Here is a 24,077-nt window from a genome sequence, read left to right as displayed (position 1 = left end):
GCCTGGGATCGCGTTCCCAGAGCGCGCACGGTTTCGGGGAAATGTGCCCCTCGGGGGGCGGAAGGGCTAGTGGAGGACCTACGGGTCTGCGAGAGACACTACAGGGAAGCGGAGGTGGCGGGAGTCGCGGCAGCCTGTGGAGCGGCCGCGGAAGCAAGGCCACTTGTGCTAGTGTCCACGCGGTGGGTGTGCGGGCGCTTTCATTCAAACTTTGGGGAGTCTCGGTTTGGGCGTCACCGAAGGCGTGACCAATCAGAGCCCAGATTTGGGAATAAATTATGCAAATAACCATCTGGCGATGGGTCAGATGACTTCAATACTTTAAAAAACTACCTCGCTAGGAGCTCTCGGTGTGACAGTGGCGAGCCCCGGCTTCCCGGCAGCTCAGAGCGAGCGCAGGTCGGCTTCTGCCGCAAGTCCCTCCTCGCTCTTCCCTCCCACCGCCCGCCGTCAGGGCAGCCAGGTTTTCAATTTCCACCTTCTCCTCCAGCTCTCTCTAGCCCATCAATCTGACCGAGAGAAGGGTGCCCACTTTTGGTCTTACTGGCTCGGGAGGTGGTGTTTTGTTTGAAATCCCTGTTTCAGGGGAGGGGGCGTGGCGGGGAAGGATGAAGAACTCGGTTCCTTTACTCTGCTTCTGGAGCGCCTATTGTTGCTTTGCGGCGGGAAGCCCCACACCCTTTGGTCCCGAGGGACGGCTGGAAGGTAACGTGCATCTATGTTTATTACCCACTCCCCACTTCTTTTCTGTGCTGGGTCCTCTCTGTCTTGCCGGCCCTTCTTTGGTTCCTCCTTGTTCCTCCGAAATCCTCCTTGCTTCCCCACAGCGCTGTCCATCTTTCTCATCAACCTGGAGCCACTTGTCCTTCAGCGCTTCTAATGAGGGCATCCCCTGGTAAATCAAGAGGAGGCAACAGGCGGGCAGGGTGTTGTCTGTCTTGCCCTATCTCATCCCGCCTGCTTCCATTGTATGAGTCCCTTAATCGGTGCTGTCCAGCCACCCTTTGCCCGTGGGCAGTTCTAAAACCTTTTCCTGTCTTTGAAGCTGGAGGGTTGAGAGGCAAAAAAGTTGTTGGAAAGAGCTCTGCCTTCCAGCGCTCCTCCTTTTAACCTTGGCCCAGGGTTTTGAAAGTGAAGGTGGCAGGGGAGCTGGCTTTAGTTTGATTAGTGCTTGCAGGGAGCATCTAGTGGGTGGCTTGGGTTGAGAGGCTGCCTGGCGTCCTAGCTCCTCCAGATTGTCAGCCTCTTCCTCCCCAAAGCTCTTTCTTTCCCCACTCTTCCCGGGCCTCCTCCTAGACTCTAGCTTTTCTTCCTTTTGAGTTCTGTATGGAAGTCTGTTCCATTGGAGGCAGTCTGCCTGGTGGAGTGAGAGTAGGGTCACTTGGAGCCAGTACTATCATCTAGTTAAGTAGAGAAAGGCTGGGAAATCCCAAAACCCAGCCCCATCATTTCATCCACTTGTCTGCAGAGGTCCGAGTTGGCTTATATGTGCATGGGGCTGTTAATGGAAATGAATGGGGAAGGTTTGCTTTGCCTAACAGGTTTCCAACTCTAGTGCTAACTAGAAGCATGACCCTCTCTAGTTTGTCTCCTGAGAAACGCTGAAGTTCCTTCCAGGTCCTATATTCTGACTTTTGATGATTTGGAGGCCATGCCATTCATTTGAAAACTATTTGTTGCTTTCCTGCTTAGTACCAGGAACTCTTTCAGGAGCAGAGATGACAGCATAAAAGAGAACAGGATTATAGTCCCTGTCCTAGTGGAGCTTACATGTTATTGGTGGGAAAACAGATGGTGCATTTATGAAAATATATAAATGGTGCTTAGGGTTATGGAAGAAAAGAAAGTAGAGGGGACGTTATGGAGTGCTGCTGGTGGAAGGTGGTGAGATTTTAATTTGTGCTCAGGGAAGGCATTACCCAGAACTTGATTGATCCTTGAGTAAAGGAGCTGAAGGAGGTGAGAGAATGAGCCACAAGGACACCAGGGTGAAGAACAGTCATAAAGTCCCACAGACTGAAGTGACCCTGGTCCAAAGTAACAGGAATGAAGATAGAGTATTGTGGGGTCACAGATGGAGCCAGAAACCAAGGTGAACTTTTTTTTATCCATTCATGTGCGTATCTGTAAGTCTGTCTCAGGGGACAGTAGACCTCTTCTAGGCTTCCCATCTGTTCTCTGTGTGAGTGGCTATCCAGGTGGAAGTTGGGGAGCTGTCAAACTATGTCCAGGGTTCAAATTTCTGCCAGTTGGAGCTTTTGTTCGTGACTTTCATGATAGCCTGGGTTCTGCTCATGTGCTATATTTTACAGAACATTATCCCCTTTTCATCTGGTATATTTCTTTCCACCTTCTGTTCCTTTGCCCCAATTTAACACTCACCACCCCTTCAACTATAATATGTTTTTCCATAATTTCTTTTGCTTCCCTCTTTTTATTTTGGGGGTGGGTGGGTAACTGGGTTTAAACACAGGGCCATGTACATGTTAAGGGAGTGCTCTACCACTGAGCTACATCCCCAGCCTTTTTTATTTTATTTTGAGATGGAGTTTTGCTAAGCTGTCAAGGCTGGGTTTGAACTTGTGATCCTTCTGCCTCAGTCTCCCAAGTAGCTGGTATTAGAGGCATGTGCCACCACACCCAGCTTCTTTTGCTTCTTAACTCTGCAATAAATTAAGCTCCTGGGTGGTCACTTAGTATTTCCCCGATTGTAGATGACAGGAGAGTTTGATCTCCTAAGTAGTTAGCAAGTGATGCTTACCAGGATGACTGAAAGAGTGCTGGTGGGGGTCCATTAATGATTATTGGGAATAGTGTTGGGGTGACAGTGACTGCCTATACAGGGACCATCAGTGGAACAGGCTGCACTTTGGGGAGCAGGGCCATTGCCTATGGGGCACTGTGTGCAAGCAGTGCAGCTGGAGGGGTGCAGCTTCAATCCTTTATGTTACCAACAAGCTGAATGCCTGGTGTCTGTTGGTACTGCACAGGGCTCTGAGGATGCATGAGGTCTTTGAAGTAAGTGCTGGAATAGAATTGGGAACACAGGGAAAAGCCCACTGTACCACTGGTCAATAGCCTCTGAACTCCGATTGCAAAATCCAATATCTCTCAAAAGGGGAAAATTTGTTGGGAACTTGTTTGTCAGCAAAACCTAGCCTTACCTGATCTAAACTCCTTTGGCAGCAAAGCCTGACCTGAGAAGGCAGAAGGCTACTTATAATGTTTATTTCTGCCATTAAATGTGAGCACTCCTATATTTTTCTGCAGAAATATCAGTGTCTTTGATTCATGAGGGATTCCCCAGACCCCACTGGTAGTGTTATATAGTAAATGGTATATGTTCTATAATGCTTTCCTAAAATATGCAAATTTCTGAGTTCTGAATCTTAACTGGACCTAAGCATTTCAGGAAAAGAATTGAGGAGTCATGCTTTAAAAGTAGAACTTGAGGGAAAGAAGAAGTTATTTCAGTAGGCAAGAATAGAGAAAAACAGAGGCACCCATTTATTCAGAGCAAAATAATTAATGACAGTGACTAATTAATACTGATTGCATATAGATGAGAGGTCCCTTTATCTTCACAATTCTCTTGAAGGGTGAAACCCAAATGGCTTAAGTAATTTGCTCAAGATGGAATTAGAATCAGACCCTAGCTCTCTCACTACCCAAGCCACCAGAAGCATCTATACTACTCTTTCTCCCCAGGTGATCTTCACGAGTCCAGGAAGGTCCAAGCTGTGTCCAAACCATCTGTGAGTTTTAACCTTCGCACCTCTAAGGACCCAGAGCATGAAGGATGCTATCTTTCCCTGGGCCACAACCAGTCTTTAGAAGACTGTGGCTTCGACGTGACAGCCAAAACCTTTTTCATCATTCATGGATGGACGGTGAGCCTGAGGAGGGAGCTCTGTGGTTTTACACAGATTTGGTTCCTTTTGTTTTGGTCAATTAAAAAGAATACTGGTGCTTCCCGATTCTAAACCCTCTCCCCCTCTTTCCTTGTGGGCTGCTTGTATTTCAGACAGCTGTGAAGAATGTAATGGGCACTTTGCTGAGGGGGCCATGTGGACTCCAGCAGGGCGGTATTTAGTGCTGGCACACAACAGGCTTTCAGAAAGTGGGTCTCCTGAGGGCAGCAGCCCAGCTCCACTGGCTCTGAAGGACCCTCTAATTACACTTAATTACATTGGTCAACCACTGCCTGGAGGGGGCCGTCCTTCCGTAAGAGCTGAGCTGAACTGAAGCAACTTGACTAGCTCAGAGTCTGTGAGGGCCAGCTGGCCTGGCTGGCTGGCTGCCTTTGGCATGGCGCCCTTGTATTTGCAGAGAGATGGGCCCGTTTAAAGGCACTGGGGCTCTTTATGTGCCCTAGCTGAGCAATTCCCATTGAAAGGCCCATGACAAACCTCAACAAAAAAGGGCTTTGACGCTCAGCTTCAGAATCTCTTGGCCAGCGAGGGATTTATTCATTCATGTAATGACAGTCTATAGGAAAATGGCACTATTAAGTGAGCAGGTTTCTGCGTGGGCTAATTGCGAGGGGACATTCTTCCACTTAATGATAAGAAATTCATATCTGTTACATTCTTTCTGGGTGTTTAGGTCGATCACCAACAGTTGCGATGGGGTCAAGGGCAGGAAGGGTTGGTGTCTACCTACCTAATGTGAAGAAAGGGTTGATTAAAGGCTTGTCCGTCTGTCCTCGTCCTGCAGCCTCCGATTGAAATCATGTGTTTGAACCTTTTTAAGTCTTTCCTGTCAAAATGCAAATACAAACTGCCTGTGACTTACAAATGGAGTGCATTCCAGAAAGTTCTTTTATAATGTGTTTGGAACTTGGAACAGCCGTTTCCCATAGAAGCAAGATTGTAAATTGTGTTTGGGTTCCCAGGCTAGGCACAGAAAATCTATTTATTTGATAATGTACTTGTAGATAGGGTTCAGTCACCATTTATAACTTGGTTTCTGTGGGAAAATGTGTTCTGGATTCTAATTTGGAATTCCAGGGATGGATTTTCACTACTTTGGGGTCAAAAGAGATGGCAGAGATAGGTTGTGGGAAGGGGTCATTTGTTAACTCTGTGTTTGCCTAGGAGGCAGCATCTCCCTGCATCTCTAAGGGAGTAGCTAATTCTCCAAGGCAACCCTTCCGAGCTGCCTTTGAAGGATGGAGCAGGCCACTTGCCTGTGACAGGGACTTCATGCTTGTAACACCACCAACCCACAGTGGGGCAGCTACATAGGACACTACCTATGAAAGTTTTGATAGGAAAAACTGGGGATGTAAAGAGCAATGAAAGAAAATGCCCATGTAGCAATTCTGCCTCTGATTGGCTGTGCTCATGTGCAGATGTTTAGTTCCTAAGTAGTAAGTGTGAAGGCTCTAAAGTTGGATGGGGAGAGGGTCAGCAATGGAATGCTGTATTCATAGGGAGTTTTGAAGTCCAGGAGAAGAATATATAAAAATAAGTTCCCCATTTTCTTTGCAGACGAGTGGCATGCTTGCAAACTGGCTGTACAAACTCGTGTCAGCCCTGCAGATGAGAGAGAAAGACTCCAATGTAGTGGTAGTTGACTGGCTGCCCCTGGCTCACCAGCTTTACAGAGATGCTGTCAATAACACAAGGATGGTGGGTCACAGTGTGGCAAGGATGCTCGACTGGCTGCAGGTAACCGGGAATGAAAGAATGAAAGCGGTCATTACCTCTCCCCAGCAGGATCTTAAATCTGAATGGCCTTAGGAAATACAGGCCATACTTTACCATGAATTTCCAGATTCTGATCAAATGCATTGGGATTAGCCAAGCAGGGTGGCACATACCTGTAATCTCACTTACAAGGGAGGCTGAGGTGGGAGCATTGCACATTTGAGGCCAGCCTGGGCAACTTAATAAGACCCTGTCTCGAGATAAAAAAATAAAAAATAAAATAAAAAGGACTGGAAATGTAGCTCAGTGGTAAAGTGCCCCTCAATGTAATCCCCGATACAAAACAAACAACAAACTACACCAAAAATAAAAAATAAAATGAAAACAAAGCAATAAAAAAATAGACATTAAAATTTTTGCTGAATTCAGTATTATTTGAAATATTTGAAAGCCTGAACTTTCAGAGAGCCTTTTAATTATTGATAGATCTCTAGATTTTTCCTGTGACTTTATTTGTTGTAAGAAAATTTGTCTTATGGCTAGTTACTTGCTGATCTTAGAAGCTGATACTCTTGGTTTATTGGGAATGGCCAGGAGCCAGTCAGGTTTGTAATTTCAAATAACTTTTGAAGTCTGCTCTTGCCTCTGAAGCATGGCTGGGCTTAGGGTGGGAAGGAGGTTTGTTCAAACAAATGCCGCCTAATACCTCATTAAAAATATTTAGTCTGGAAAACAGATCCTGAGGTCCTGTATTTACTTTTTATAGGTTAATTATTTGCTTGAGACCAGTGGACTTAACCAGGGCAGGAGAGACAGGGGTACATTGGCAAAGTGACTCTAGGATCTGGGCAATTCCAGCCTGGCTTTTCTGGAACTCTAGAATTCTGGGCAAGATTCTTGAGCAGTCCAACTCTCCTCTGCCACAACTGTTTGAGAGAGTTGGGTCCCTGAGCCATGGAGTCAGTTCCCTATCTCCTCACTCCCTCACAGTTGAGTACTCTGGAAAGGAATCATGTTACAACTCTGACTTCACATGTGGGCTTGTGGTGAGGATGCCCGCAGCTCCTGGGCCCAGGGTGGAGGTCAAGGCCTTATGAGGGCAGGCAGAGAACAATCCGCTGCAGGCTGTGGCTGGCATGTCAGTTTCTAATGAGTATGGTGGCTTTGACCTTCATCCATACTGTTCTCTCTCCCTGCCCCCTCATACTGCCAAATAGAATAGAAAACATGTAGGGAACATTTAGGGGAAGGGTCAGGTATGGAGCCTATAGTCACATCCTCTGCTCTGCCCCTTCAGCATTTGAAGTGCCACCAAGTCCTTGTGACCTCCCCGTCCTTGGCTGTGAGTCATGTGTGTTGCATGTTCAGCAATGCCACTGATGCCCTGGGGAGTCTCTGTGCCCATGGCCCCTCCTCCATCCTGAAGGACTTGTTGAATGGTGGGTGGAACTGGGGGCTCAGGATCACATTCTTCATCTCACACTCTTTGGTGACTTCCTGCAGGAGAAGGATGATTTTTCTCTAAGAAATGTTCACTTGATTGGCTATAGCCTCGGAGCCCATGTGGCTGGGTACGCTGGCAACTTTGTGAAAGGAACAGTGGGCAGAATCACAGGTAAGCCCTGCTTCCACCACCATCTGTGACCCCTGAGCTCCCTTTGCCACTCTCTAACACGGGTGTTCTGAACCAGAGTACTCCCCAATGAGGCTCGCTTTGGAAGGAACTTGGCGAATACCCAATCTAGAACTTTCCAGATGTTCTTTTCAGTCACAGGAAACCTTTTTACAAATTGAACTTTGCAGGGCCCCAATACATGAGATGATAGAGGGGGATATTTGGATTGAAGTTGGCAGGAATATGTGATTGGTGTTAGCCTTGCCTTGTGAGCCTTCCTGGAGGGACTTCAGGGTCTCTGAACACTGGGGAACATAGTTTGGAAACCACTGGTCTAATCTAACAGGTGCAGAAACAGTCAGAGGTGAGGCAACTTACCCAGGGGCAAATGGCTGAGAACTAAGGAGCAGAAGGCGGATGGCGACCCGTCCTCTAGGCTTCTGGGTGTTCTTTTCAGGTCTCCATCCATGATACTCTAGGGATTCAAGAGAAAAGAAGAAATGATAGATTCTAGTTTATATTCAGCCTCTGATTTCTCTTTCTTCCATCAATAGCCTGTTGGTTAGCATATTTATTAATAATAGTTACTTATTTAAAATGAGTAATTTTAAACAAGTTACTATTATTAATAAATATGCTAACCATCAGGCTATTGATAATTAGAGACTTTTCTGACATTGATACCAGTTGGTCAATTGAAAATTGAGCTTACTATCTGGAAAATTGAGTCTCAGCGAACTTCCACTGTGAGAATCGTTTAATGATTGTGAAAAGTGTGAAAGATTATTTTTCATCTTTGGGCCCTAGAAGTTCCTTCACACTAAAATTAGTGGTAAATTTGTTGCCCTGACTTTCTGCCCTCCTTTCAACATACTTTTACCTGTATTTGTACCTAGCTTCTCCCTCACCTGCAAGTACCAAGAATGCCATTTTAGACTCTTTTTTCGTTGGTGTAACTGAGGAGCACAGACTGGGTAATTTTTAAAGTGTAGAAGTTTATTTAGCTTCTGGCATCTGGGAGGGCCTTGCTACTGCATGATAACATGGTGGAGCACATCCCATAGCCAGACAGAACAATTGTGCTAGCTTGACTCTCTCTTTTAGAAAACCACTAATGTCCTCATGGGGACCCCACTCTAATGTCCTCATCTAATCTAAGCCTAATTACTTCCCAAAGGCCTTCCCTCCAAATACCATTAACATATATGTGTTTTGGGATCAAGTTACAGACCATAGCAGCTAGTAACCTAGAAGAAAAGATGGGTCAATTTTTTCCCCTGTAGTGTTTTTATTTTAAAACAGGATTTAGGCCCTCCTGATTGATGCTTACCACAGGTTCTGTTCTTACTCTGACCATACAGAAAAAGGGGAGGCAGAGTAGGCCTATCCCACGTCGGCCTCAGCCCAGGCCCTGCGCCTGGTGGGTGTTATGAGTGGGAAAACATGGAGGAAGAAAGAAAGAAGAAAAAAGAAAAGAAAGAAAACCAAAACAAAACAGGACTCTTAGATAAAGAATGATTTAGTAAAGACAGGATTTCAGATTTTGGCAATAAGCTGGTAGAGTAGTTTTTTAAAAAATATATTTGTGAGGCTTCATCGGACTGTCTCCATTACCATCTCTGGGTGTAAGTCTAATATATGCACAGATATAAATCATATAAAAAAGACATTCATTTAGATCCAATGATTCCATTTAGCATAGCTTAGTAGCTTTATTTTTTATTTCTAAGAAGGTGGGGCTTGAGCTGTCCAAAGTGAACTGTGGGAGTGTGGCCACTCCTGGCTGCTCATTAACCCACTGCGGGTGCAGAACGGCTCTACCTGAGGCCACTCTGGGTTCTACCTGAACCAGAGGTGATACGTTCTAGGGATAGACCCTCTGGATTCACTCTGCAGCACTCAGGCCGCCTCAGAGTCAAGGCCCAGAGTGTCATTGGCAACAGGGACAAACTGCAGATATGGTCTTTCCCTGCTTTTAAACCTGAAATGAGATGGGGCTATCATGAGGGGCTTTCCAGTTCTCTCCCCAACTTGTTTGGGTGGCAGTTGTTGAGAGGGCTTCTCGCTGTGGCTGGCCAGGGAGCCTACAGAATGCTAATCAGTGCTGTGTGGAGTTGGGTGTCCTGAGCGTAGCCCATTATTCCAGCCCCTATCAAGTTGCCAGCAGCACCTCTGAGGGTATTTAGCTCATTGCTTTACACTGCTGTGCATGTCTGATGGAGGAGGCTGTCTCCTTATCTCTCCCTTCAGCTAGTAGAGGGCTTAATTTAAGAAATATGAATGAAACGTTCACTCGGGGTGGACTCTAGGCTGATGTCAAATACTGATGCTGCCTGATGTCAAGTACTCTAACGTAATTACTTGACAGGTGAGTGGTGAGGTACCTCCTGCTCTCTCTAAATTACGTAGCAGCCCTGCACATTTTACAAATGGGTACCGTGGGACTCAGTGATAAAATAGCAGGCCCAATACCCTAAGAGTAGCACAACTCGGATTCAAAGCCAGATTCCAGAACCTGCACCTAACCACGGAGGCATCCTGCCTCTCTTCTGGAGGTAGAGATAAGACAGCTGTTGAAGAACAGCAGCTCAACCCTGCTAGGCCAGAATACACAGCCCCCAGGCATTTCCTGTGTGTGTGTGTTTACTTTCCATGTGCTGTTTTGGAGGAATCTACAACTGATTGGAAGACGTGAGGTCCTCTATCTCTCCCCCCCCCCCCCCCCGCCCCTTTTTTTGGGAGGATGTAAGTTCTTCCTCCCATTACTAGTTTAAAAAGTAGATTGTATCACTATCTCCACCCCAAGTCTGTGGGCCATAATTGTGTGTCAGAGACAGTTCCGAGCAGGGAGGCCGGCCCAGTCTGGGTAGGTGAAGGCCCCGCCTGCCTGCTGGCTGGCCTGTGGGGCCCTGTCAGCTGCCTGCATTCCTCCAGTGCAGCTTGGTTTCCATGGCACTGCCTGTCTGGTGGGGACCTTTGTTCACACCAAGCAAAGAACCTCTCTTATATTGGTTGCAAAGCAGAATGTTTTTTCTCTCTCTCTCCCTCTCTCTCTTTTCCCTTTCCCACTACTGCACATGGCAAGAGGCAGGAAGAGGCCCCTTAATGTCAGTACTGTGGTCCTTGCCGTCTCTAAAATGGGTCATTGTGGTCTATTCTGGAAGAACCCTGCTTTTGTAGCCATCTTTCTTTTGGGTTCTGGGTTAGAGATGAGCCCCTAAATATCCTGGGCTTCCTTTCTGCCTTGGTCATATATTAAATCATCTAAACTTCTTCTGGAAGTTCTTTATTTTCAGCCTCAACTAGTTCTCATGAGTAGTGAGTCCTATGAGGCGTCTGCTCACTCTAGACATCTTTGCATTTTGTTTATCCTGAGATGACACTCTCGAGCTTCCCATGTGCTCCCTGGTTCTTTGTCCTGGGGTCCGATGAGTCTGGTTCTGTTACCCATCTCCTCCTTTCAGGGCAGAATTCTTGGCCACATCTCCTCCTGGTCTTGGAGCTTTTAGGTTAGCCGAGACACTGTTGACAGGTGAGGCCAGCCAGGGCTTTGTTGTGTGTCTGGGGGATTGTCTTGTGCAATGTAGGATGTTTAGCTGATCCCTGGCCTGTCCCAACTAGATGCTAGTAGTTCCCCTTCTTACAATTGTGACAAACAAGAAAGTCCCCAGACATTATCGAATGTCACCTGGGGGGCAAAATCACTCAGAGGGCAAAACACTGTTCTAGACTGATCAGAGCCTTTTCTCTGCTGCACCTCACATGTCTTAACTTTCTCCAGGTCCTCTCTGTGTGTCTGTAGGGCAAAGAGCCTTTCTGGTAAGGAGGAATCCAGTTCCCATAATTACTTGTATTTCGTAAATGTAGCTATTTTCGACAAGTATTTAATCTCTTAAGGTCTCACATGCACAGTATGAATAAAGGCATTCAGGTTCTACTTCATAGATAATACTGAAACACAGGGATGCTTTTCAATAACTGGTCTACAGACCACATTTCTAGATTTTGTGCCAGACCTACCTGTTAAAATCTCTAGAAGTCAGGGAGTCGGAAATCTGCTTTTTATGCTTTGCAAGTTCTTCTTCTTCTTTTTTTTTTTGAATGGTTTTACATTCACATAAATTCTCTTACTATTACAAGTTTCCTTCCTCATACAGAGGAAGATACATACAGATAACTACAGATAACTATTGCCCATTCTTCCAGAGGGTTTTTTTTTAATCTTATAGCTACATGGTACATCCCAAATTTTTAACAAGCTCCCCAGTCCTCTTGGTGCATTCTCAGATGTGAGGACCAGGGCCCTATGCAGGGCTTCTTGCTGACTCAATACAGACAGTTTGGAGGCAAAAAGGTTTTCTCATTGTGGCTGCTAAACAGAGGAATTCTGGAGGCGTGGTGTATGGATTCCATCCTTAGTGTTTTAGGGGTATTGAAGGTATCCCCTTTCTTACCATCCCATCCCTGGGCCTGACTCATAACTAAAGGAAAGGGAAGAGTAAGTCCAAATATAAATAGCTCAGTTGAGAGAGACTGACTCTTCCAGAAGGATGTAGTCACTTATTTGTTTTGTAAAAATTCTGCTGAAATTAGGGCCATGGAAGGCTCAGTGGCAGATGACTGGACTGAATGGCTGAGACTGAGGCAGCCCAGGTTCTTTCTAGAAGTGCTCTAGTTCTGACCACCCATGGTTCCTCAGAGCTGGTGGCTGTGTGGACCTTGTAGCTAGTCTCCTGGTTCTGCTAAGGCATCAGGTCACAAGGAGGCTTCAGAAGGCAGTGTCAGCTCTCCATTCACAGGATATAATCTCTATGGCAATGTCTTGGGTCAACTGCATATGAAAACGGGTTCCTGATTTCATTCTCTGCTTCCATGTCACGGTGCAGAGGGCACCTTCATTCTGCACAATGGAATTCTACTCAAACTCAGGCCTTGTTGACATGGTGCACCTGATCATCTCTCTTGGCTTCTCCTACTGCAGGTCTGGATCCTGCTGGGCCCTTGTTTGAAGGGGTGGACATCAACAAGAGGCTCTCCCCTGATGATGCGGACTTTGTGGATGTTCTGCACACTCACACAGGAACCTTTGGCTTGAGCATTGGGATTCAGATGCCTGTGGGCCACATTGACATCTACCCCAACGGGGGTGACTTTCAGCCGGGCTGTGGATTCAATGATGTCTTGGGATCAATTGCATATGGAAGTGAGTGTCTTATCTTCTGCTTTGTGTTTGACTCAGTTTATCCAAACTCCTTCTAAATCAGCCAGAGCTATCAGTGCTCCCACACAAGTCATTTTATCATTCTCACTCCTCCCACAGTGGCCCCAGTGTTGTGTTTAAGGTTTTGAGTCCTATTGTATGCCTGTTAATAGCATCCATTTGCTTTCTTGTGTTTCCAGGCCACAGGTGTTATTGATTAATTTCTTTTTATGACAAAATTAACACACATATGTTTACTGGAAAAAAAAATCAAGCAATATAGAATAGCATTAAGCAAAAAAATATAACCATCCCCCCATGCCTTCTTATGTTTTCTCTCTTTTTTTTTTTTTTTTTCTTATGTTTTCTCTTCAAGGGTGGCCAGCATGGATGTTTGTGTGTGTGTGTTATTTCAGGCTGTTTTCTGTGCAAATTTATGTATGTTCTTCTAATTTTTCCCAAATCACTTTGTTCTGCAACTTCCTTTGGTCTGTTGTAATATATGATGAACATTTTGCAACATCAGAGAAAGTACATTTATTAATTTTATTTTTTTTAGGCTGTATGATATTCTATAGTGTGGCTATACTGTATTTTAAGCTTTGGTAACATTTTAAAGAAGCCAAACCAAGAAGTTTTTCTTGTTCACTTACAATTTATCCTCTGAATGCCTGAACCTATTTTCAGCAGACTTGGGCTGAAGTCAGTTTGCTGCTGAAATTGCTGTGTGGCCCAGTGACTGATCACTCTTTGGGATTCCCATACTCTCATTGCCCTGGACGCTGGCAGCATTTCCCAAGTCTTGACTCCATTTGGCTGTCTGCACTCTGAGACTTTGTGCTTTGGAGGTCCCACTCTCTCACTTGGTCTTAAGGCTGTTCCCTGCTCCCAATGTGGTTAATGTCTAAGTAGCTCTGAGTGGCTGAAAGGCTCATGAGAGGGTAGTTCTCCTCTGCTCCAGCTTTGGGATGATGGCATTTCTTAAATTAGTGGTGCCAGTGATGAAGGTGCTGAGGTAGCATTGCCAGATTTTTCTTAAGATTACAGGAATTATTTCAACCAATTACTGTTGACTTCAGCCTCTGGTTGCAAAGAACAATGATATTATAGACCAGAAAATTCAAATTATACTCTTAACTTTGCAACCAATTGTCTGTATGAACCTGAGCAAATTATTATCTTACATTTATAGGCTTTTTTTTTTTTTTTTTTTTTGGTCCTGTGGACTGAATGGAGGGATGCTTTACCACTGAGCCACATCCCCAGCCCTTTCTATCTTGAGACAGGGTCTCACTAAGTTGTTTAGGGCTTCACTAAGTTGCTGAGGCTGGCCTCAAATTCTTGATCCTCCTGCCTCAGCCTCATGAGCTGCTGAGATTACAGGTGTACACCACTATGTCCTGCATATGGGCCTTTGAATTATAGTCTGGAGTTGAATGGTGTGGGCATTTTCTGAAAGGTTGACTAGTAAATATTTGTAGCCTTATAGGCCATACAATTTCTGTTTCAACTAATCCACTCTGGTGGTAGCACAGAAATAGCCATAGAGAATACATACACCATTGCTTCTTCACCTTTTGACTAAGATCAAATAATACATATACCAACAAATGGGGTTATGCTCCAATAAAACTTTAGTTATAAGACCAGCTGGCCAGACATATTTTGCTGATCCCTGGACTAGATGATGTATAGCATTTGATGCCCTTCCTGAGTTTTGTGACCATACAACTCTGGTAGCATTTAGTGACTCCCACCCCTCAGCTGGTCTGCATCACTGTATTTAGCACTTATTATATGAACTCTCTTTATTTATCTCTGTCTTATTGGTGCTGTATTCTTACCAAGGTTAGGAGTTCAGAACAGTCTTCAATTCTTCCACATCTTCATAGGAGCCTAGCACATCACTGGTCCCGGATTAATATGGATTAAGAATTACACAAATGAACATATAACAAATTGGAATAAAAAATAAATTAATTATTTAAAAAAAGAATTCCACAAATGAAAAGACTAATAAACTGAATAAACATAGCTCTCACTGATAAGGTGTATAGTGATTATAGATGGAGTGGGTCACCATGGAGAAGTGGCTTGTCCTGCATGGTCTGTCTTTTTCCCCCAGCCATCACGGAGGTAATGAAATGTGAGCATGAGCGAGCGGTACACCTCTTTGTGGATTCCCTGGTGAATCACGACAAGCCGAGCTTCGCTTTCCAGTGCACAGACTCCAACCGCTTCAAAAAGGGGATCTGTCTCAGCTGCCGGAAAAATCGTTGCAATAGCATTGGTTATAACGCTAAGAAAATGCGAAACAAGAGGAACAGCAAAATGTACCTAAAAACACGGGCAGGCATGCCCTTCAGAGGTAATCTTCGGGCCCCAAAGTGGCCCTTAGTCTTTCTTTCTCTCTCTCTCTCTTTTTTTTGGTACCAGGGATTGAACATGGGGAACTTAACCACTGAGCCACATCCCCAGCTCTTTTTTGTATTTTATTTAGAGACAGGATCTCACTGAATTGCTTAGTGCCTTGCTTTTGCTGACGCTGGCTTTGAACTCATGATCCTCCTGCCTCAACCTCCTGAGCCCCTGGGTTTACAGGCGTGCACCACTGCACCTGGCTCCATTTACTTCTTTTTCTTCTGTTATGCCTTCCTTTTCATGAAACTAATGAAAAGGCATTCTCTAAGGTTCCTTTTCCATTTGCTAGGATTATAGGTGTGCGCCACTGCATCTGGCTTTTTCCTCCTTAATATTTTGTTTCCCAAGAGTGGTGGCCAGCACAGTCATATCAAATTATTGCAAATCAGATCCCATTGGGCATGTCCTAAGAAAATTATTCTTCAAAAACTAATGGTGAGAAGTCCTTCTGTGCTGTGAATAACACTATATGATCATAATATCAGTATCTGAAATTTCTGTCTTGCATTAAACTTTTCAAAGCCATTTCATATTTGATTTCTCATTTGATCACAACAAAGCTGAACTAGGATGAACGGAGGATTACAAATGATTTTTATAGTGTGCTATAGAACTATAGTGTTTTGTGGGTATTGTTCTACACATGAGAAAGTTACATATGAGACTCAGAGAGGTTAACACCTTAATCCTTAGTCCAGGGTCACACAGTTAGAAGATATCGAGGCCTAAATCCCCGAAACATCTCCTAATCCCTAAATTCAGGGCTCTTCCTTAGTGGTGACCTCTTCTTATGTCTTTGGACAGAATAAGACTAAAGGGAGGCTGGAGGCCAGATTGCACTAAAAGGATGTTAATCCCTAAAATCCAGGGTGCTGGGTGAGTTGGTGTGGGTGAGGGTACCTGAGATGACAAGCAAGGCTCACCAGCATCTTTGATTTGCTGTCTCTACAGTTTACCATTACCAGATGAAAATCCACATCTTCAGTTACAAGAACAGAGGAGAGATTGAGCCCACCTTTTATGTTACCCTCTATGGCACCAATGCAGACTCTCAGATTCTGCCTTTGGAAATGTAAGTCCTGAGTTTCCTTTTGCAACTTTGGCTCAAGATACAGAACAAGCTGGCTCACACTGAGAGGGGAAGGGAGCTTTTGAACAAGTGCAGGAGTGACGTTGGATTGCCTGGGGAAGGGGCTGGCTGGTTCTAGCCATCCCCAGTCCACTTTCCCTGTGGTGTTCTCTCCACCAACCCTGACTCAGAACATTCTGGGAGGGAACCTCCCATGATGAATCAGGGGCGTGAGAAAGTGCTGGATCAGCTGGGCAGAACTGCTGTTTCATTTCAGGCAACGCCTGACACCTGAGGCTTTAGGGAATCTGGAACTTGGTGAATGTCATTTCTGTACCTTTTAAATGATCGGCTGTGGGAGGGGCACATGACTGTCTGTTTGTATTTGTTGAGGACCCACAGGGACAACGTGCCCTGCAAAGTAATGTTGAGCTTGTGAAGGAACATCATCAAAGTAACTCACTGCTCAGGGCTCAGGGTCTAGTATGCATACACACTGACAAACAGCTGGGGCCAGGGCAAGCCACACTGAGTGTTCAATGAAAGGGACAAGCAGGAAGGGGCTAGGAGCTGAGAGGGAGACTCAGGAGCAGAGAGGAACAGCACAGTGTTGTGTGGCGATGTGACTTCCTGTGCCTTCTCATTGCTGCTTTCTTGGTCCCGTCTTCCCAGGAAGTAGTAGCATGAACAGAGAGATGCTCAGATATTTATTTTTAAATTAAAAATTTTGTTCTAATTAGTTATACATGACAGTAGAATGCATTTTGTTACATCACACATAGAAATGATTTTAATAAGAGATCAGATGCTGTGGACTAAGTTTTTTCCCTGTCAATGTGGAACACAGCTGAACTTTCACCTTGGTCCTGTGGGAGGGACTTGACTTCTGCTTCTCTCCAGTCCTTGTGGGGGAGGTGCTGCCACTGTGTCACCTGGCACAGTGAGGCAGTTTTTCAGGTGGCAGGGAGTGACACAAGCTTCTCTCTCACTTTGTAGAGTGGAGCAGATTGGGCTGAATGCCACCAACACTTTTCTGGTCTACACCGAGGAGGACTTGGGTGACCTCTTAAAGATCAAACTCACCTGGGAGGGGACGTCACAGTCCTGGTACAACCTGTGGAAGGAGCTCCGTAGCTACCTGTCTCAACCCAGCAACACCAAGTGGGAGCTGCATATCCGGCGCATCCGAGTCAAGTCTGGGGAAACCCAGAGGAAGTAAGTACTCCTGGCCCTTCTTTGCCCCATGTAAGTGATGAGCAGAAGACTCTGATCTTATGCTCTGATCACAGGCTCTTGGCTGGGAGGACTAGGAATGAGGGGCTGGAATTCAGCTCTTTTCCTGTTTTCCAAGCCCAGTGTCAGCCTGGAGGAAGGAGGGTTCCTCTGTGAAGGGGTCTTCAGGGGTGCTGCCTTGTCGATTTGTTCACTGCAGGGCTAACTGGAACAGCATGTCCCACTGAGGAGGTCTGTGTGAGAGGACCTGGTTTCCCCCAGCACCTTGTTTTCAGAGCATGATGCTCTCTCTTCTCCAGAGGGTCTGAGTGGGGGATGTAGGGCGAGAGTTCAACCTTCAAGGAACAAAGAATCCTCTGTGCCATGCCAGCTGGCACTTCTCCACTTCTTGGAACCCTGAGCCTTGCATGAAAGACCCAGACCTTTATATGTCAACTTCTGATACTGTGCCCCAACTCTCTGAGCAGGCTTCTATCTAAACAGAAGTGGAAGAGGGCTCAAAGCCAGCAGAGCCTGGGAGACCTTTGTCAAGAGAGGAGGGTTTTCTTAACCACGTCCTTCCCCCCAACCTCTGCAGTGGTCACTGCCAGCCTCGGGGTGGGAGGGAGCAGCTTCCACCCTCTCGGTCCCTCTCCTGGCATTTTCTTCATTACGATTCTTCACACGTCTTGTTTGCGTCCATCCACCTGCATCCCAGCATAGCAGCAGATGGGCTGAATTGGAGCTTTGGATCCTTCCTCTGGGCACTTCTGGTCTGGGGGCTCAGATGGGGGAGACTGTTAGTGCTAAGCCAGTGAACTAGATAATCCTGTGTCTTTTTTTTTTTTTTTTTAACTTCTCTAGGCTCTTCTAAGTACAGCCTATGCCTGTGGGTGTGGTAGCAGAAAGATGATTACTTTTACAAACTATTTCACATATAATAATCACCCATTTAATCCCCATTGAGACTTAACAAATTAAGCAGTTTTCCTTATTGGTTTCAGATAGAAGGTTTTAAAAGTAAGACATTATAGACACAGTTGAAGTCCCACTGTGCTCTTTCCTGGTCTCATTCCTCCCCTTCTTTCAAACCAAGTATAAAGAATGTTTCGACATTAACTAATGGTAGTGTTTCCTTACTTCATATTTTTATGCCATTAGTATTTTTGTTTATATCCTTAAACAATATATGGCTAGGCAAATGCTCTGCCACTGAGCTATATCCCAGCTCTACAAGTTGCTTTTTTCATTGAAACATTGTCTGTGAAATTAATCCAATACATTGAGATTTAATTCTTATAAGTCATCATTGTACAAACACTGAATACTTAAACTTTTACCTTTTTTTTTTTTTGTAATTACAAATAGTGCTGAGATGAATGTCTTGGTGCATTTTCCTTGCACCTCTGTGTGGAGGCTTCTTTGTGGCCAGTTTACTAAAAAGTGGAATTGCTGAGTTCTCATATGTGCAGCCTCCAATATAATCAGCTATTATTACTCTCTGTCCAAAGTGGTTGAACGAGTTATCAATCTTGGTCACATAGTAATAGTTCTCCTTTTCCTTCCTTCTCACCACCATTTGGTGGGACATTCTTGCCATTCTCATGGGTTCCCTAATGTATTCATTTGCATTTCCAGACTGTGAGTGTGCAAGCCATCCTTAGGGATTCCTGGGAAAAGTTTTTAAACCATTCTAAATGTGGTTCTTGTCCTGCCTCAGTATCAGGGTCAAGTTCCTCACACATTTTTGATTATGCAGTCATTGCTGGTCAAACACCAGGGAGGCTACATGGATAGCCTTAGGTTATCATGAAATGGTTACGAGGCCCCTGGCCATTTCTTGTGATCTTGGCTGCCTATTTGCTGAATTGTGCACTTTGACTTGCAGCTGGGTTCCGGTTACTCTTGCCAATGTGTATTTATAGAGCGCTGTCTTAGAGGCACCTGGAATTCTTCCATTCAAGGAGTTCACAGTCTAGTGGAGAAGTTGACTGTAGATATAGGAACCAACAGCAGTTTCAGGCAGTGTAGAATACTGTAAAATAAAACGACACATTCACTTTTAACTGCACATTGTAAGAAGTAATGACCATTGTAAAAACAACATCTAGATAAGAATATGCCTTTTTACTAAGTTGAGAGGTCCAGAGAGGATTAGGTTCATGGGGGCTTCCAAGAGGCAATGGCCTTGACGGCAGGCAGGATTTGGGGTAGGTAGGGGAGAAGGTGTGAAGCTGGATCCTAGAAACCTTCAAACTAAGACACAGTTTGGAGTCCAGCAGTAGCCGTGGCCATGGCTGTTCTGAAGCTCTGGCATTGGCACGGCATGATGAAAACTTCCCTTTCCCGCCTCCAATTGCCTGGAATCCAGAGGGTATGGTCTGCATCCCCTTAGAGCTTTGGCAATGTCAGTGGTTTCTTTTTTCTATTATTATTATTATTATGTTTTTTTAGGCTGACATTTTGCACCGAAGACCCTGAGAACACCAGCATATCCCCTGGCCAAGAGCTCTGGTTTCACAAGTGTCGGGATGGCTGGAGAATGAAAAATGAAACCAGGTAACCAGGACTTTCTCTGTGTTCTGATCACCCTGTACCTGCTGGGCATGGACCGGGGCACTTGGGCCATGAATGAGCAAACCAACAAGAACCCCTTCCTTATGAAGCCAACCTCCTGCTGGAAGGACGTAGATGATAAATAAGTGAAAAACATAGGTTGTCAGAGGGTGCGCATGTCCTTCTGCCTCTTGGTCTGCCTCCCCTTGAAGATGCTCATTGCCTGTGGCCCTGTTGGGATCAGGTTTTTCAGTTGCGGATTCCCTGGGGTTGGTGTCCATGCCCCTCATTTTAGATTGAAATCTCCTCTGTAGTGACCAGGGCTATGGGAAGACCCAGTCTTCTGAGCTTCTTCTGGAATCAGGTTGGAGTGGGAGCAGCCTGGGAGGGAGAGGAGAAGCACAAAGCATATTTCGCTTTTTAGGTTTTCTGGAACCCAGTTTGGTGTGGGTAGATATTAGTGGGCCTGATTCACCCCTCTGAGAATCAGGAATGCTCGTGTGTGGAGCTGAGTCAGTGGACAGCTTGTTTGGCTTCAGTGTCCCACTGTGCTATCCTGGAATCCCACGATTTCAGGCTGAGGAAGGCCCAGGTCAAGGTGTGAGGCAGTGGACTTCTCCAGGGAAACCAGCCACATGCCTTCTGAGCCTAAATGCTTGCTGAGGATGAGGGGAGACCATGTGTTCATGCATACATTGAGCACTTAGCACATGCTCACTTAGCATCCAGAGACTTACACAATCTTTTGCTTTTATCATCAACCCCAAAAGGCAGGTGTTGCTATCCCTGGGTGCAGATGAGGAGACCGAGGCTCAGGGAGATGAAGTCACTCTCCTAAGCTCCCCCAGCCGGTGATGGCAAAAGGAGGACTTGGAGCAGGTCCTTCTGCTCTAAAGTTTGTGCTCTTTAGTGCGAAGGTTCTATCTGCTCAGACGAATCACCTCATCTTGGTCTGGATACTAATTATCAAGCATACTTGGGGGGTCCCCTGTGATTAACTGTCTGCCAGTCCTGAAGGCTGGGCTGCATCTCCAGCTGCTCTGTCTCCAGTTTAGGAGCATCAACAGGACCTCAGGCTTAGTGATCACAGGATGTGTGGGGTCTAATGACTGCCTCTCTAATTAAGGGACTCCATCTAGTGAGGGCTCATATGATTTTCCATTATAATTATGATTTTAATTCTTTATGTTTGTGTCCAAATTTATACCTTTCAAAATGCTTCCTCATATATTAACTTCATGGATCCCCTGAACAGCCTTGTTCTTTGGCCACACTGGGAAGACTGCTATTTTTATGATGAGGGTTAAAATATGTTATTCTTCTCTGCTCCAGAACTTCTGAAGGTTAAAATTGCCATGACCTGCCTTACCCTTTTACCTAAACTTCTTTTAGAAAATAAGTTGCCCTTTCCCCTCCCCTGCAAGGAACAGGAAACAGGAGGATCTCAAGGAATAAATGAACACTAGGAAGTTGTGGTATCCCTAGACATATGCAACACTGTCAATATTCTTCCTCTTGACATGGACACCATACACCTGCTCACTGATTAAAAGACAGAGGTTCAGAGTGGTTCAGTAGCACATTCCTGTAGCTGAAACTAGAATTGGGGCCTTTTGACTCAGCCTTGCCTCTTTGTTGCCTTATTACAGTTTCTTATGTTTCTAGACAGAGGCAAAGAGGGCACTTTGATAGTTCTCCTGTTTGTGTGGGCTTGGGTTCACTTGCTATGCTAAACACTGAATGTATGGGCTGTTATATACACAACTAAGGTCCCAGAGAGGCTCCCCTCGGGTATTTCTCAGAGTGAAGCTGTGGCTTTGGGGGCAGGAAGGAGAAAGAAGCCGTCAGGATCTTGTCTGCTCCTTGAAAGGAAATTGAGCAAAATAGTTGCCCAGGGGTGTCAGAAGCTGATTCAGAGCACAGCCCTGTCCAGGGCTGCCAGGTGCTGGTGAGTGAGCCAACGAACGCTGGACTTGCATGATTCCTTTCAGTCCAACTGTGGAGCTGGTCTGAGGGTGCCTGGACGTGTTGCCAGCACGTAAACCAACCCCGCCGTCCAGCTGTCCGTGCACATGGAGCAAAGTTACTGCAGAGGACCCACCCAGTGAAGGACTCCTCTTGGACTTGACCTTGGAGCCCCTGGGCCCACCTCTGTTGCCTGTGAGGGTTGCCACTTCCTGCATGAGGAGACTGCTCTGCTGAAGCACCAGTTGCCGCTCTAGATGAAGTCTAACTCCAAACCTCCATTGATGCCCCTGGGAGCCAAGGCCAGACCTGTGTGGGAGCAGCAGAATGCCCGGGGCCCTCGAGCACACCCAGCAATCTCCCAGTGGCTGGGTGAACCCAGGCTTTGCCTGACCCCAGAAGGCTGGCTGGGCAGTGGTTGTACTTGGCCTGACTTGGGACTTAGTGTGAGGTCTTTTCCTCCAGAGCTGACTCGTGTCAGGATGGCAGTCCTCTTACCTCACTGGCCCAAACAGGGAACCTTAGATCTTGCCTGGGGCTGAGGCCCTGCTGTGGGAGTTCCCAGGGCTGCACTGGTCAATACTGGTTGTATCTTAGAGCTTCCGTCCAGCTCCTTGCTCACCCTCTGAGGCACACATCATCTGCTCTCTACTGTTTCCATGGTTCATCTCTTGATTGAACAAGTGCTTATTGGGCACTCAATTAGCTTGTGGCAGCAGACATGTTACTCAACCTTTCTCTTTGGAAGCTCATGGGGTTGGCGTTTTCTAGAATCCTTTCTAGTTTAGTGATCCATGGGATTCCATGTGGTGAAAGACAGGAGGGGAGTGGGGTGGGCTCCAAGCTGTAAGAGTTGGGGACTGAGGCTTTAAGTGGTTCCTTTCTATTTCTTTTTAGTTAACAGGTGCCATTTCCTCCAAGAGTGACAATTCAATCACTAGCTGTTTATCATACATGCAGGGACCACATGGCCAATTGCTAGACAGGGTTGGGATCTATTAGATGTTACATATGCTCTACATACTGTTTACACAGAAACCTGGGGCTGAGGATGCATGTCGAGTGCTTGCCTTGCACATACAAGGCCCTGGGTTAGATTCCCAGGACAGCAAAAAGTCAAAAATGAACCAACCCTGTGTTACAGAAAGTATCCCCTGTCAGCAGAGCTAAGAGTTAACACAGTGCTTTCCTTCTTGAAATATCTTGCTTTCACACCAATGCATTTATGCTATTGAACTTGGAAAAGCCTTCAGTTCTGGATCTTGATTTGAATGAAGAAACATGATAGATGAGCAACCCTTTTATACTTTTCAAACGATTTGCATGTGCATCACCTGGAGCAAGGTGAGCAGGCAGCTATTATTAACCTTATTTTATAAAATCAGGGCTTACTGAGATTCAGCCACATGCTTGGGATTATATACCAAGCTTGTGGTGGAGCTGGGCCAAGGATCCAGATTTCCTGGAGGCAAAATTCATGGTTCATTCATCTCTGAAACTTCATGAAGCTATCTATAGCCAATTCCTGCCAATATGCTCCAGATGTGACAAACATGGAATCCTTCCGGAGCCATCCATAAAATCCCAAACTCTTTTATTAATATATAACCAGGATAAACCTGTGCCAAGAGGTTGGGTTTTTTATGGGTGAGAATTATTTGGGAGGAGGTGTGCTATCAGGTGGGGGTGGGAGAGCAATTTTCTTTGTACTTAGATTTTTTTTTTAAAGGACACTGTTTTAATTTTCACTGTGCCAAAGTTGTGTCACTGTTGAATGCCAAACTTCTGAAGACATAACCAGTAAAGCCTTAATTCAGAGTGTGCTCTCCATCCACTGTGTACTTCTGCAACTGCTTTCTAGCCAAAGTGAAACTTGTATTATTGGCCTTGTGTCCCGGTTACTTCTGACTTCTATTTCCAGGAAGGGGAGGGTTGGGGACCGAATCCTCAGTGGGTTGTGTATTTATACATTTGGCTTGAAGCCTTATTTGTATATAATGAGTCTTTTTTTTTAATGCTACTTAAAACTCTATTTATTTCTCAAATGTATATAATGTATAAAGATGAATATACGATTAGTCTTTACTTGAAGATTAACCGATTTAAAGATTTAAAAATTTTAATAGTAAAATAATAAAAAAAAAACTACAAAATTCTTAATGGCTTGTCAACTGACTTCTTAATATATGGCTGCCCATACCTTGGGTTTGACGTGAAGTGACTTCAATGGAAGATATATTCCCTACTTGATACTCATTGTTAGCAGGACATGGACGGCAAGAAGGATAGTTATTTGAATCGCTGCAGAAAGGTCTGAAGGTGGATGTTGGGAAGAACAGGGAGGGTGGTTGGACATGGGTGACATTAGTGAACATATAGATAAGTGAC

At 45.4% G+C, this 24,077-nt stretch overlaps 1 protein-coding gene and 1 non-coding gene across 3 annotated transcripts; both read left to right on the top strand.

Annotated features, from left to right (window-relative positions):
* The first annotated feature begins 347 nt into the window (after positions 1–347).
* Positions 348–23,781, top strand: Lipg (lipase G, endothelial type). 2 transcript variants are annotated; one of them, XM_027949030.2, is made up of 10 exons: positions 348–705; positions 3,709–3,890; positions 5,493–5,672; positions 7,155–7,266; positions 12,248–12,469; positions 14,592–14,834; positions 15,839–15,959; positions 16,953–17,171; positions 19,623–19,727; positions 21,716–23,781. In XM_027949030.2, the coding sequence occupies exons 1-10, from the start codon at positions 609–611 to the stop codon at positions 21,735–21,737; spliced, it is 1,503 nt and encodes a 500-aa protein (XP_027804831.1). In that variant the 5' UTR covers positions 348–608; the 3' UTR covers positions 21,738–23,781. The 2 variants fall into 2 exon arrangements, with proteins under 2 accessions (XP_027804831.1, XP_071458867.1); XM_071602766.1 differs by having other exon boundaries at positions 20,495–23,781.
* LOC114103402 (small nucleolar RNA SNORA51) lies at positions 8,576–8,713 on the top strand. Its single transcript, XR_003584663.1, has one exon. It is a non-coding gene; the product is annotated as a small nucleolar RNA SNORA51 (small nucleolar RNA).
* Positions 23,782–24,077: the final 296 nt, after the last annotated feature.

Source organism: Marmota flaviventris, chromosome 16 (assembly GCF_047511675.1).
Source record: "Marmota flaviventris isolate mMarFla1 chromosome 16, mMarFla1.hap1, whole genome shotgun sequence".
NCBI classification, from domain to species: domain Eukaryota; kingdom Metazoa; phylum Chordata; class Mammalia; order Rodentia; family Sciuridae; genus Marmota; species Marmota flaviventris.
This window is presented reverse-complemented; position numbering and strand designations above follow the sequence as displayed.